Source organism: Pimephales promelas, chromosome 4, assembly GCF_988280905.1.
Source record: "Pimephales promelas chromosome 4, fPimPro1.hap1.1, whole genome shotgun sequence".
NCBI classification, from domain to species: domain Eukaryota; kingdom Metazoa; phylum Chordata; class Actinopteri; order Cypriniformes; family Leuciscidae; genus Pimephales; species Pimephales promelas.
The window spans coordinates 10,529,167-10,544,711 of NC_142772.1; the positions used below are offsets into that span (position 1 = coordinate 10,529,167).

The 15,545-nt window shown below is 38.6% G+C and overlaps 1 protein-coding gene across 3 annotated transcripts in view; it reads left to right on the forward strand.

Moving 5' to 3' along the window:
* prune2 (prune homolog 2 with BCH domain) overlaps positions 1-15,106 on the forward strand; it is a 29,858-nt gene extending 14,752 nt beyond the window's left edge. For all 3 annotated transcript variants that reach the window (XM_039662069.2, XM_039662066.2, XM_039662067.2), the window contains 9 exons: positions 1,834-2,034; positions 2,106-2,282; positions 3,413-3,515; positions 9,301-9,432; positions 9,573-9,659; positions 13,287-13,385; positions 13,845-13,883; positions 13,977-14,021; positions 14,415-15,106. In XM_039662069.2, the coding sequence (XP_039518003.2) occupies positions 1,834-2,034; positions 2,106-2,282; positions 3,413-3,515; positions 9,301-9,432; positions 9,573-9,659; positions 13,287-13,385; positions 13,845-13,883; positions 13,977-14,021; positions 14,415-14,442 (911 nt within the window). In that variant the 3' untranslated portion in view covers positions 14,443-15,106. The remainder of the gene's footprint in view (positions 1-1,833; positions 2,035-2,105; positions 2,283-3,412; positions 3,516-9,300; positions 9,433-9,572; positions 9,660-13,286; positions 13,386-13,844; positions 13,884-13,976; positions 14,022-14,414) is intronic.
* The last annotated feature ends 439 nt before the right edge of the window (positions 15,107-15,545 follow it).

The window sequence follows — 15,545 nt, forward strand, 5'->3', positions numbered from 1 at the left end:
GGAAGTCATCTAGTGGTGAAATTCTTCTCTTCTCCTCTTTAATCTCTACGTAGGATTGTGAAGTTCAGCTATACTGTTGAATTCTCACCTGTATTCTCTGTCTGCCTGAGCCCCGTGAAGAGAGCCAGCTTTGCTGTTGAACCCTTATTCCTCTCTGTTCATCTGGATTCTGTGAGTAGAGCCAGTTACACTGTTGAACCCGCACCGTTATTCTCTGTCTGCCTGAGCCCTGTGAAGAGAGCCAGCTTCGCTGTTGAATCCTTACTCCTCCATGTGCTGCTTGATCCTGTGAGTAGAACCAGCTACACTGTTGAATTCTCACCTGTATTCTCTGTCTGCCTGAGCCCCGAGAAGAGAGCCAGCTTTGCCGTGGATTCCGTACTCCTTTCCGTTCATCCGAATCCTGTGAAGAGAGAGATTGTTCTGCTGTGAATCTGAGAGAACCAGTTATACTGTTGCACCCTCACCTGTCTTCTGTTGGCCTGGGTCCGGAGAAGAGGGCCAGCTTTGCGCTGGATTCCGTACTACTCTCCGTCCATCCGAATCCCGGGAGAAGAGAAATTGTTCTGCTGTGAATTCGAGAACTAGTCCAGCTGTGAATCCTCACCTGCTCTGCCCACCCGAGTTTTGCTTCAGCTTGCCGAAGGCTGTTTTAGTTTAATTTATTTAATAAAGATTCTGAATTTTCTCTAACTTACTTTGCCTCTGTGTCCTCTGTGGTGTTGGCTCCTCGCGGTGGTACGTGTGTCGGGGGTTGGGACGGCCGGTCATCTGGTGTCCGGTCCCCCCGTGACAGAAGCATAAACACAACGAGGGGACTCTATGATCGGCGGAAGTTATCGAGCATCCTTAATCCTTCACCGGAAATAACGCCGTGCATAGAGCCCATAGGAACATGATGTCATTTTGATCTTGAATCGAAGTATTACATGTCTGCCATCTAGTGGTAGGGAATACAAATTAGATATTACACCATATTAGGATCTACAGCCTGTTTTATTAAGTATGACGCCTTGTCGCAATTTTGCTCAGGGACACATTAGTGTCTCACAGTGGATTCAAACCCTGGTCTCACCCTGGCCATCACCACCCCTAATCACGCTGATTAAATCTAACAATCGGTTACAAGCTATCATATATCACGCAAAACCATGCAAATTATAGCTTGTTCTCAAATTGTTAATGTTAACAACCTCAGCATTGAGTGACTACATGTAATGTCCTTCTGATCTGTTTCCTTGTTTTTGCATGGGTCCTGCCAGTCTATTTTTTTCTGTAGCCACTCCGAAATCCGAACAAAGTCTTTTGCATTTTTCAGCGAGTGAATCTCTAGTTGTCACTGGTGATTGTCGTTTTAAACTTTCAAACTTTTTTAAGCCATCAAATTGATAAGTTTAATTATATCAAGTGCTGTGAGAAAATGCTACAAATCTCCACCTCCAACACATGCAATATAGAGTATACTAGCCGAGACTCTTTCTTTATGTGTACAGATGTCACGTAATGACGCAAAGACATGATCGGATCTCCTGCGGAAATCCACCAGTACCACTGGAATTAAAAACATCATTACAAGCTTACTGTTTTGAATAAAGCTAAGGCAAGCAAATAGTTTTGAACACTTGGTGGTTATGTATTTTCTCAAATGTATTTTGGATCATTTTTAACCCCAAAACAGCTACGGACTGCAGCTTTAAGTAGGACATGTTCTGAATCCTTATAGGCCCTGGAACACAATTCAAATGACCCTGGAATCTGAAACAGTGTACAGAACCCGGTGTAATGCCGGATCATTTTTTAGATGTTAATTGATTGTCTGTTAATTTCCACTAGCTCCGCCCACCTCCCTGCCCATACAAGGCCAAGGGGGTGTGGCCTCTCAGAGGAAAAAGCTGTCCGCTCCTCGAATTAGTCTATCATTGGACCAAAGTGAGGATGACCTGTTTGACACACCGGATGACCTCGACATCAATGTTGATGATCTGGACACACCTGATGAAGCAGATTATACTGACCATGAAATAGACTGGGAAGGTTGGACATAAACACTTGTAAATAATTGTTTATTATTAAAAAGAGATTACTAATGCACAGTATTTTTTCAGAGCCTCAAGCATCCCAGAGAGATTCAGTAAAAGAAACAACTGAGCCCATTCCCACATACAGTGCTGAAGAAGAGCGGCAGGATTCCAAACTCTGGAGAACTGTCATCATTGGAGAGCAAGAGCACCGCATCAACATGAAGAGCATTGAACCCTACCAAAAAGTCATATCCCATGGAGGTACATTAAAGAAATATTTCAAGGAATGCATGTACAGTATCCTTACAATGGAAGTCTCTAGAGTATTAAAAGTACAAATGTGAAGCTCCTATTTTTCATCAGGGGGTGTCCAGTCCTGCTCCTGGAGGGCCACTGTCCTGCAGAGTTTAGACACCCATTTAAACACACCTGCAACAGCTAATCAAGCTCTTAATAGGCATACTAGAAACTTCCAGGCAGGTGTGTTAAGGCAAGTTGGAGCTAAACTGTGCAGGACAGCTGCACCTGAGTTTGGACACCCTGACTTACATGGACATGGAATATAGAGTAATGTTTGATATTTTGAGGTTTAATGCCCAAATCTTCCAATTAAGGATTTAATTTGGTCAGAAATTATGGGATAGAGATTGTATCAAATCATGAGTAAATGTTTGAAAGTTAAGTGGGTTAAGTGGATATACTTTGAGGAAATTTGAATTTATTTGTGGTCCTTACCCGATGTATGTAATGTAATCTATATAATTATTACAGCAGACAGACACTGGTAATATATCTTAAGGTAAATTTATACTTGTGAAAAAGAAGTACACTTTTAAAAAGAGTATGCTATTATTATGCAGAAACAATATACTTTATAATATAACATACTTAGGTGAAAATAAAATGTAATGTTTTTGCAGTTAAGTTGCATACTACTTAGTTAAACGTAACAGTGATTTTGACCCACTTAAGTAGGACTTCAGCATGTTTATATGTAATTTCATAATTCTGTTCTCTTGAAATATGGTAAAAGCATATTGTAGAATATATTGACAAGCGTTTATTGTGTATTAATAGAAAGATAATTTCTATTGAAATGTATGTCATGTATATAAACATATTTGTAATTACACATTTGCAATGATGAAGTTGTAGTTTAGTACATTTTAAAATATATTAACAGTTACATCAATCAATTACTTCACATGTGCTTTTGATCTATGATCAGTATTATATCACCTGCAAGTAAAGTTTTTAAATACATTTGAAATACACTACTTAGTGCACATTTATTACAATTTAGACCACTTCTTCCACAAGGAAAACCTGTAATATGCCTTCAAATGGTGTTGAGCAATTAATATTAAAATATATTTTATATTTACCCACAGGCTACTATAGCAATGGTGCAAATGCCATCATCGTGTTTGCTGCATGCTTCCTCCCTGACAGTGACAGAGAGGACTATCACGAGATCATGGAAAACCTCTTTCTGTGAGTTCAGTCTGATATAAACCAATCAATTGCCCTGATGTCAAAAGGCTTGTTAATCCTATGATATAATAGACAGCCCATTCTCACCCCAAGGCGTCACTTAACTGACGCCTTGGGAAGCATTTGGACATGCTTCAATATCTGACGCTTTAGGCGCCCTTTAGCGTCAGTTAGATGACGCCCTAGGATCGCGTGTACCCTACCCCCACCCCACACCTAAACCTAACCGTGTCCTCTAACTGACGCTTTCCCTTAGCGTCAGTTAGATGACGCCGTAGGATCGCGTCATGTAAGTGACGCTAAAGGGCGCCTAAAACGTCAAATATTGAAGCATTGTCAAAGGTGACGCCTTGGGGTGAGAATGCGTTGCAATAGAGGCTATGCACTGACGTCACTTTCCCTCAGCTGTGGCAAAACATCCCGCAACACAAATGGATTTTAGAGACTGCGAAAACTGGAATAAAACAATTGATTATCTTCTCAAATTAAAAGCAGTTGGACTCTACAGTGTTTCTTACAACTTACAAAAATAAATAAATAAATAAATAATGATAATAACAGTCGTACATGGATATTGACATGTGGTCAGGAATAGGAATCAGGTTTCCTGACATTTATGTGTACCTGATTTCAACGCTGGGGAAATACACAAGGCAAAGACTGTGAATGCTCTATCTGTTAGACAACACTAGTTGAGGATGTGAACGCCTCAGTAAGGCTTGCACAGCCGTTTCTTGAAAATCATGCCTCGCTGAAATGAAGCGATCATTTAGAATGATAGCAGTAAAATAAATCCCTTTTCTTGTATGGCAAGGGATTGGTTTGTATTGGTAGATCTAAAAGATGCAGATTTCCATATTCAGATAGCACCTCATCACAGGTGCTTTATGAGATTTGAATTTAAAGGAGTTACTTATCAGTTTACAGTCCTTCCTTTCAGGCTATCATTGCTCCCCCATACATTCAAAAAGTGGCTGAATGCTGTTCTCAGCTCTGTGTCTGTGCTGGGTGCGCATTCTGAAATATTTGAACGATTGGCTGCTCATGGCTCTCTCGGAGAGTGCGCTGAGCAAACAAAAAAGAATATGAGGTGATTTTCCCCATGTCATCATCAATGACGCAATGTCTCGTTCCCTCATTTCAGGGTACCGAGGTTACATCGAATGGACATCCTGTGACATTGTCACATTAATTTTAAGTGTTCCTTTGAAACAGTAATTGGTTTAGAACGTATTACATTGGATGTATAATGTTTATGTATGATGAATGATACTAGTATGTATTCCTGTGTAATATACTTAGTTTCCACTATATATTCTGGTGAGAATGGGGGATATCTCTTTAAGGCCTCAGCTGCCCATTCCTATCAAGGTGCGCCAAAGGTTACTTAGGGGTGTGGTGAGAATCAAAAAGAAGACAGGTGTGTTTTGAATACATGGTGCCAGTATTGTTTGCTGCAGCTATAGACCCCTTTTGCGCCGATGTCACAGTTACGTCACGGCCCTAGCTGGAGGCAAAACAAAGTGAAAACTGGAGGCGGTCAATGCAAAACAGCACAGATTCGGCTACATAATAAGGAGCTTAAATAATTGTTACTATTATTAAATGTCATCTTGTTGTGTTGTTTGGCGCAAGAATTGATGAAAAAATAATATGCTGTATCTGGAACTTTTATTTCTAGAAAATATTCACATCATTAAAATCGCACTGTAATGCCACTCTTTATATTGTCGTGGTCTCGGCGCTGGCTCGGCAGGACTGCAGATCACACACACAAGTCTTGTACAGGACCATATAGGCATCTAAAGATTTATATGCCCTCAGTTTCTATTTACGATCAGTTTCTCTATAAGGTAGGTGTAAGTTAGAAGTCAGGCCACTCAACCGAGGTAACGTACGTTAATCCTGTCAGATCATCCATGCATTGAGTGAGCGTGTAGGCGGCTACAGGTCTGCCAATCTGGTTCCGTCCGTTAAAAATAACTTTTGGAAATAACAATCGCGGTCCTGGACACTGAGTGCGTGCCCAGACCCAAACTTTCTACCTTGAATGTTGTTCAGCGCCGTCTGAATGTTGGTTTATTGCTGTGTGCCTTTTTAACTCCCATACACTTGTTCTTGGGCATGTTTACCTGTTTAAGAAAGCGTTGAGGATGTGTCATTATTGAAGTGTGGGATATTCGTGATTATTGCTTTTATTCTAAAGATCCCCTTGTGCATGTATATAGTGACATTAAGATAATATCGGATTTTCTCCAGTCATTGTTAAAAAACAAGCTAACAATACTTGCTAACTAGCGTTAGTGACGCGACCTGATGTTTCTTTCTGCCTCCACCTAAGCTCCGCCCACAAAAAAAGTCACCATGTTTACCAACTGTAAAAGGGTCTATAGAGATTTAAAGCTTGTTAATTATGGTTTGATAGTATTTTTCAAACGATACGCTGAGAGACGCTTTAATGCTAGCGAGAAGGACAGAAACTTATTGAACCATCTGGACTGTTTGCTCGCGTGCACGTCTCCGGCAAGTAGGACGTTCCCAGACCCAAACTTTCTACCTTGAATGTTGTTCAGCGCCGTCTGAATGTTGGTTTATTGCTGTGTGCCTTTTTAACTCCCATACACTTGTTCTTGGGCATGTTTACCTGTTTAAGAAAGCGTTGAGGATGTGTCATTATTGAAGTGTGGGATATTCGTGATTATTGCTTTTATTCTACACTGTAAAAAAATTGATGGTTTAACTTAAAAAAAGTAAGTAACCTGGTTGCCTTAAAATTTTAAGTTCATTGAACTGGAAAAAGTGAGTTAATACAATGAAGGAGAATGATTTAATCATCAGAAACTCAAAATTATATGTTATCTGAACTAAATAAATTATTTAAGTTGATTTGACAAAAGAAAAAATGTTGTGTTTACTACACTGTAAAAAAATATTGTTGGTTTAACTTAAAAAAGTAAGTAACCTGCGGGTTGCCTTAAATTTTTAAGTCGATTGAACTGGAAAAAGTGAGTTAATACAATGAAGGAGATTAATTTAATCACCAGAAACTCAAAATAATAAGTTATCTCAACTAAATAAATTATTATAAGGTTGATTTGACAAAAGAAAATAATTGTGATAACACATCTTGAAAATATTTTTTACAGTGTAAAGATCCCCTTGTGCTGTATATAGCGACATTAAGATAATATTGGATTTTCTCCAGTCATTGTTAAAAAACAAGCTAACAATACTTGCTAACTAGCGTTAGTGAAGCGACCTGATGTTTCTTTCTGCCTCCACCTAAGCTCCGCCTACAAAAAAAACGTCACCATGTTTACCAACTGTAAAAGGGTCTATAGAGATTTAAAGCTTGTTAATTATGGTTTGATAGTATTTTTCAAACGATACGCTGAGAGATGCTCTAATGCGAGCGAGAAGGACAGAAACTTATTGAACCATCTGGACTGTTTGCTCGCGTGCACGTCTCCGGCAAGTAGGACGTTCCCAGACCCAAACTTTCTACCTTGAATGTTGTTCAGCGCCGTCTGAATGTTGGTTTATTGCTGTGTGCCTTTTTAACTCCCATACACTTGTTCTTGGGCATGTTTACCTGTTTAAGAAAGCATTGAGGATGTGTCATTATTGAAGTGTGGGATATTCGTGATTATTGCTTTTATTCTAAAGATCCCCTTGTGCATGTACAGTATATAGTGACACATCTGTTTAAAAAAGAGCATTAAAGGGTGGAGTGTTACAGATGGTGGCCTGTACAACTTTGTTTTGTTGTTACCATAGTGATGTGAATATTGTTTGCTGGGGCTTTTAACTTGGAATCTGCAGAATACTTCATTACACATACTCTGCTCTGTTTGATGTTGCAGTTAGGTACTGTAAAAAAAGACAAACATGATAGAAACAAATGTCGCACCCCTGGTTAACCTTGATGAATTCCCAGAAGAAATATCTGAGCATGGCACCACAGTTCTACACCTACATCAGAGCATGGGCCTAGTGAACAGTACAATGAATCAAGGGGAGATTCATCACTTGGAGAAATCCTGCGGGGAGATAACATCACTGATTAGTTCACTTCAACTATCAGACCAAGAAGAGATTGAATAAAGCATTAGAGATGAGGGAGACGCATCTTATCTCACCCTACTCTCATTACCATTACCAATGATTTAGGGTCAGTCATGGACAGATTAAATAAACTTGAGACTAACTTCAGAGATTATGTTGATAGTCCATTGAACAGAGAAGTGGGCAATTAGTAGAGTGCTTAAAGGGACGTGATGAAAAGTGGAAAGCATAACATGAAAGGCTGAAGCGAGCCAGCCTTGTTGCTCTACCTATGCCTCTTCCACGCATAGGAGCTACTAATAATCCACCTCATTGCCACTCTACTCCTGCTCAAGCTTCCTCCAGTGCTTTCCCACAAACAGGTGCTCCTCTGAGTATGGGAGTACAGGTTATGGGCCCGTCTATCAGTTTAATCAATCCTCCCGTGCACAACAACAGGACCACACCTTATCTGGCTGCTAGTTCTGACAGTACTGTTCAGTCCTCGAATCCTAATGCTCAAGGGTTCAATCCATGCCATAGTTCATAATGTGGTAGGTGCCCAGTTTCAGACAACATTCACTGGAGCATTTTCCCAGCCACCTATGCAGCCTTTTATATCAAGTGCAAAGTCTTTTATCACCTTTAGGTGCTTCATGTAGTCAAGCCATCACAACTTCTGTGGATTATTCCAGGACGGCTATTCGGATGGAGTTTCCTTCATTTAGTGGGTCCAGAGAAGTGGCCAATGTTCTTAACTTTGTTGATTGCTGCAAATTTTTTATTTTTTTTTGCAGTACGGCCATTGTCTGATGCAGAGCACACAACAACATAGTGTCGGCCCAGATCCGGCCCATATCTGGGCCGTGTGGAATCCATGTGTACCAGACGTGGCCCGGATCTGGGCCGACTTATGTTCCTGTCAGGGGCCCTGTCTAACACTCTTAAAGCGCCAGTACATCTAGGACTCCCTCATAGCTGGTGGATGGTAGCGGAAAACAGTGTGCACAATTGGTCTGAGTTTAAGATTGCCTTTAATGATGCCTTCCTCCCTCCTGATTATCTCACCGATGTAGAAGAAAAGCTTGTGACATGGTACAGTTGCCAGATCAGTGTCTGAGGAACTTTGCCTAAAATTACCATGCTCTTTGTTTGTGGTGGAAGCCGGACATAACAGAGACCGAGTTGGTGCGCAAGATCCTTAACAACTGCAATCCTCGAATAGCTGGCTGTCTCCAGGGTACTGTCACAAACGTGGACCAGTTGGTTTAGGCTGGGTCCCTGGTGGAGAAAGACTGGACCTTGTCTAAAGAATACTGGGGGAAGGTGGACCAGCAAAAGGCCAAGGAGAAGAGTTTAAAGAAAATCCAGGACAAGGGGCCTTCTAAGGAGACCAAGAAACATGCTGATGTGGTGACAGTAGTTCAGCTGGGACGGAAGTCTCCAATGGTGCTCCTCCATGTCCCAGTAGGGTTGAGGGGAAAGCAGTGCCATGTTGTGTTCGACACATCGTGAAGCTTTCGGCAGTATGCAAAGAGATAGCTCAGATTTCTTGTTAAATCTATTTGTAGTCAACTGCAAAGCTCTTCCCCATTTTAGAAGTGTTTTGTGTGGCATTCTGCTACCCCCCCTCCCTCACCTAATGTGACGTCATGTGCACCCTCTATAGAATAATCCTAGAATATAATAATATTAAATGTTATGAGAACAAATCACTAAATGAATGTGAATTTCTCTTCAGGTATGTTATCAGTACATTAGAGCTCATGGTAGCAGAGGACTACATGATCATCTATCTGAATGGGGCCACTCCACACCGAAGGATGCCTGGCCTCAACTGGCTTAAGAGATGTTACCAGATGATTGACAGGAGGTATATATAATATGCCTTACTTATCTATATTCTGTCTATTTATTTACAGTATGTTGAATATATTAAAATGTGCAATGGACAATATACAGTTACAGTATATTAAAAATGATGACTTATTTTTGTTTTTTACACTTTTTCAGGCTTAGAAAGAACTTAAAATCTTTCATTATTGTTCACCCATCATGGTTCATTAGGACAATTCTAGCCATCACAAAACCATTTATCAGGTATGTTGACTGGCAATTTTTTGTTTTGTTTTAGTTTTGTAGTATACACCTTATTCACGGCAGCGCCATCTTTGATTTTTAATGAGAATGAAAGCGAGGCTGTGAGGGATAGTCATGCATCTCTTCAATGGGCTGTACTGTTATTTAATGTGTTTTCGGATTGTTCTGCTCATGAAACACTGGAAAAATATCGTTCCAAGAAATGTCAGTTGACAAAAAACTCCCGACAATGTAAGCTGTGGAAAATTGTAAATGGCGCTGCTCTGAATAAGGTCTATTGGTCAATAGTTTAGATTCACTCTACAGAATACATATCTCATGATCTTAAAAACCTTATCATCTAAAGGTTAATGCTTACATTTGTTTTAAAGACAAATAAAAACTAAGATTTAAAAAAGCAGATTAATAGCATGGATGCATTGAATTTTGAAAGATTATAGCGAAGACATTTACAACGTTACAGTATTTATTTCAAATAAATGCTGTTCTTTTGTACTTTCTATTCATCAAAGAATCCTGGACAAAAATGTACAATGGTTTCCACAAAAATATTGTGCAAAATCACATTATGAAATGTTTTTCTCTAAAACAATTATCCCCCCCCCTCCCCCTTTTATTAAATACTTTTTGCAACCCCCTTTGAGTCTTCTCATGTAATGCCTGATGAGTTTGGAGAACACCTGACAAGAGATCAGAGACCATTCATCCATACAGAATCTCTCCAGATCCTTCAGATTCCCAGATCCATGTTGGTTTTTCTTCTCTTCAGTTCAGCCCACTCATTTTCTATAGGTTTCAGGTCTGAGACTGGGATGGCCGTTGCAGACGCTTGGCTTTGTGCTCAGTGACACGTTTTTGTTTTGTTTTGATGTTTGTTTTTGGATCACTGTCCTGTTGGAAGATCCAAACATGGCCCGTTAAAAGATTTCTAGCACAGGCTGTCAGTTTTTTATTTTTTTATATCTGTTGGTATTTGATCGAATCCATGATGCCATGTATCTGAACAAGATGTCCAGGACGCCTGGCAGAAAATTAGACCCACAGCATTAGAGATACAGCAGAGTATTTCATTGTACACATTGGGTACTTATTTATCCCTGTGCACCAAACCCAAGTGTTTGCTGCCATAAAATGCTAACCCGTCCCGTTTGAAGTTCCAATAATGTCAGTTACTTTTCAAACGTTCTATGGACAGATGAAACAGACAAAAAAAGTGTTTGCTGCAGCAAACACATAATATGGGTTTAAAATAAAATGTGTGTAAAATGAAATACTCTGAAACACGTTGGCCACAATTATTGGCACCCGTATAATTTTTTATGAGTAAGATATCTCTGAAGTATATTCCCATTATTATTTTCATTTATTTTAGCCCACCATGGTGAATAGGAACATGAAATTGTCTAGCCACGACTTTAAATATTTAAATATTGGTTTAAATATGAGGAAATACAAAGGTCAAATTCCCTTAATCATCCATCACAATGAGTAAAACCAAAGACTATAGTTCTGATGTGCATCAAAAGATTGTTGAGCATCACAAAATAGAAAGTAGCTTTAAGAAAATAGCTAAAGAATTGAAAATCCCCATTTTGACCATCAGGGCAATAATTAAGAAGGTCTAATCAACTAAAGATGTTACGAATCTGCCCGGAAGAGGACGTGTGTCTATATTGTCTTAATGCACGGTGAGGAGGACAGTTTGAGTGGCCAAAGACTCTTCAAGGATCACAGATGGAGAATTGCAGAGATTAGTTGAGTCTTGGGGTCAGAAGCCTACCAATAATAATAATCGAACAACCCCTTCATCCAAAAATCCTCAAGAAAAATTCTCCTCACTCATCCAAAAACAAACTCCAGCATAGTTGTTAGACATGACTGGATCTTCAAAAGAGAATGGAATCTATGGTCAGATGAAACTTAAAGGAGAACTCCGGCGAACAATGAACCTTTGGTCTAATAAAACATCGGTACCTAGTCAATCGTTCTCTGAGATTTGTTTTCATGATAATCGAATGTAAAGAGTTTCATCTCTAAAAACTGTTTAGCGTATAATGCTAGTAATGGGGGCATTGACTAAGTAAAAAGAAACCGCTGGTTTATACCACTAACAAGGCTCACAAATAGCCCCACACTCACACAGTAATATAATGAGGCTCCATACATACAAAACAAAGCATTGAGAACTTTGTAAGTGTACAGACCGTTTAATAAGAAGATACTTTATGAAGACAGTTCACTTCGCGTATACAGACAGGAGCCATCTTAAAAAATAGTCTCGATAAGTCGATCCCCGAACGCCGTTCATACAGTTCAGAAGTTCGCTGAACTTCATACAGTTCAGATCACTCAGCACTGCGTTCGGGGATCGACTTATCGACACTATTTTTTAAGATGGCTCCTGTCTGTATACGCGAAGTGAACTGTCTTCATAAAGTATCTTCTTATTAAACGGTCTGTACACTTACAAAGTTCTCAATGCTTCGTTTTGTATGTATGGAGCCTCATTATATTACTGTGTGAGTGTGGGGCTATTTTGAGCCTTGTTAGTGGTATAAAATAGCGTTTTCTCTTTACTAAGTCAATGCCCCCATTACTAGCATTATACGCTTAACAGTTTTTAGAGATAAAACTCTTTACATTCGATTATCATGAAAACAAATCTCAGAGAACGGTTGACTGTGTACCGATGTTTTATTAGACCAAAGGTTCATTGTTCGCCGGAGTTCTCCTTTAAGAAAATAGCTTTTTGGCAGCAAAGCACCAGATGGGTTTGGTGCAAACAGAGATAAAAAGTGGCCCATACCCACGGTTAAATATACTGTTGGATCGTTAATGTTGTGGGCCTATTTTTTTTTTCGTCGAGGTTCTGGACATCTTGTTCATATACATGTTATCATGGATTCTAGCAAATACTAACAGATAAAAAAATCAAAACCTGACGGCCTCTGCTAGATATCGTATAATGGGCCGTGGTTGGATCTTCCATCAGGACAATGATCCAAAACAAACAGCAAAATTAACACAAAAATGTGTCACTGAGCACAAAATGAAGCTTCAGTTTCGAAGCTTCTGACAGATCGGAAGAGATTCTGTATAAAGAAATGGTCTCTGATCTCTTGTCAGGTGTTCTCCAAACTCATCAGACATTATAGGAGAAAACTCAAAGCTGTTATCTTGGCAAAAGGAGATTGCAAAAAGTATTTAATAAAAGGGTGCCAATATTTGTGGCCAACATGTTTTGGAGAAAAAAAACAAAACATTTATTTCATAATGTAATTTCCCCTGCACTTTCAATTATTTGACTTCATTTTTTTTAAATGAAAGATCAAAAGGATAAATTATTCAGATTTATTTTTTTTACAGCAATTTTATTCATATTTACCAGGGGTGCCATTACTTCTGACCACAACTGTACAGGTTGTACAACTGTACAACCTTATTGTTACCGAAGCAACCCATGCAGATGGGTTGTTTATGTCTGAACATAAAAATCTTATTTGATCACTTCAAAAAAAAATAAAAAATCTGATTTGCCTGCAGTCTGAACATAGTCGTAGTGTACAAGTGGCTTTGGGGACAAAAACAAACAAAACAAAATAAAATGTATTCATAAATGTTTTCCAGCTCAAAGTTCAGCAGTAAGATAAAGTATGTGAACAGCTTAGCTGAACTGGAGGAGCTCATCCCAATGGAGTACGTCCACATACCCGAGTGCATCATCAGGTGAGCAAGTCAATGAGCGACATGTTTAATTGTCTTTCATTACATGTATGCCAATTTATTTTTGGCACTGAACTATAGAATAGGAGGAATCATCACGGCACTGATCAGCAGCACACATTCGCTGACAGATGTAGCTGCTGAAGAGGTGTTGAGTGTGTTTATGAGAATCTGCACAGGAGTTGTGATTCTATAATTTAAAACCTGTGAAGACACGTTTCTATGCGGGAACAGACATTTAGAACAGATTTGATGATTTAAAATGCTGGGGTGAAGAGTAACATTATAAGATTTATCTGTTTTAGGAGTTACCAACCTTTTTTTCTGACAAACCCCTATAATCTAACAATCAAATAATGTAATAAATATGACATGATTGTCTATTTTTTCCATTAAAAACTCATATAATGTTAAAAATATAACTGAGCTAAATTATTAATTATTTAATTTCTGCCCCTCTAGACTGGATGAGGAGTTACGGGAAGCATCGGAGAGCTCTACGTGAGTATTAGAGGTCTTTGACTTTTTTCATCAAAATGTCATGCAGTGCACTAGCTATATAATGAAACATATCTTTTTTATTTCTTTATGAAGAATCAACAGCTTTCTCCAAGGAAGTGAGATTCCACAAGGATCTATGTAAGCACATCAGCATATTAAGTTGTTTTTAAAGTCAACATGAAATAGCAACAAATATTTTACATGTTCCTGGTCCTACTATGCAAAAAAAAAAAAATGTAAAAACCATCTGAGGTTATGATTGTAACCATGGTTCGGAAGATGAAGTCTTACAGGTTTGGAACGGAGGAGAGTAATTGATAACAGAATATTCATTTTTTTGGGTGAAGTATAACCCTACGTCCATCTCAATTTTTTTTTTTTTTTTGTTACTTGGAAATCTCACATTACAGAAGTAAAATGTTATATGAATGCTGTTTCATGTAAACTTTAAAGTACTGTATATTCTTTTTAAAAAAAATAATACTAAATAATGATATACATAATGATATAACATTTTTATATCCGTTGCAGAGCTCAACCCAATGTGAACAGTTCATAAGAGTCGTTGGCTGTGGGTACAAGAACAATACGTCTTTAAAGGTTTTGAGTATTTGAAATTGTAATGATTGCACGCGAATATGGATGCAATAATCACTTATAATAAAAGAAAGGGTATTTTTGTTAGCTCGCAGTGCTGGGATGATTAAAGCAGCACAACATATTCTTAAAAACAAATCACCTCATATACAATAATTCTTCTCACATTTGAATTACCACCACAGAAGAGTAGCTTAAACCAGCTCAATGCTTGAAACATTCTTTGTCTCCTATCGTCTAGCAAAAATGTATCTTGTTACTTGAATAATGCATGAGAGGCATTTTAACAATAATATCATGTTGTACTTTTCCCCTTTAGGCTAATAATTTTCACAGTCAGCTATTTTTTTTTTCTAATTGGAGCATGTATAAAAGGCAAAATCGGCAAAGAATCATGTCACTTCAGTTGCTGTGTATCAATAATAATGCATGTAAGGTTATTCTAAACACAAAGAGAATGCATAGCATCCTGTTAGCACTAATGCTAACTCTCCACCCTCTCAAGCTAAATTGATGACTTGGGGATAGGGTTGGGTATCGTTTGAATTTGAACGATTCTGATTCTGATTCCGATTCCTTGTTTCGATTCCAGTTCCTAACGATTCTCGATTCTGATTCTTTTAAGAGGCAGGGTCAAAAAAAGTTTAGCTAACCTTGCTAACCAATGGCCTTTCTGAAGGAAATAATCCTTTCTGAAGGAAATACTCCTTCTGTAAAAATACTCCTTTTGTCACAAATTTTGCATTTTGCCGAGATTTCGTTATTTTTAGAAAAGTGAAGCCACACTTTGGATCGACAACGTAAGGTACTCATGTTAGAGTCGCGTGGTTATGCCAACACTTCCGGTAGACGCTTCTTCATTGGTGTTGTTCAGCGGTTTCTTCTTATGGAGCGAAGTATGTGCCTAAACCTCACACACAAACAAAACGTGTTTTACTCACACCCAATGATTCACAAACAAACTCAGTGTGGTTTGTAAATACAAAACATCACTCACAAACTAATGCATATTGTTCTGCAAATAAAAAACGTACCTATCAAACAAATACAGTATGTTTTACATAT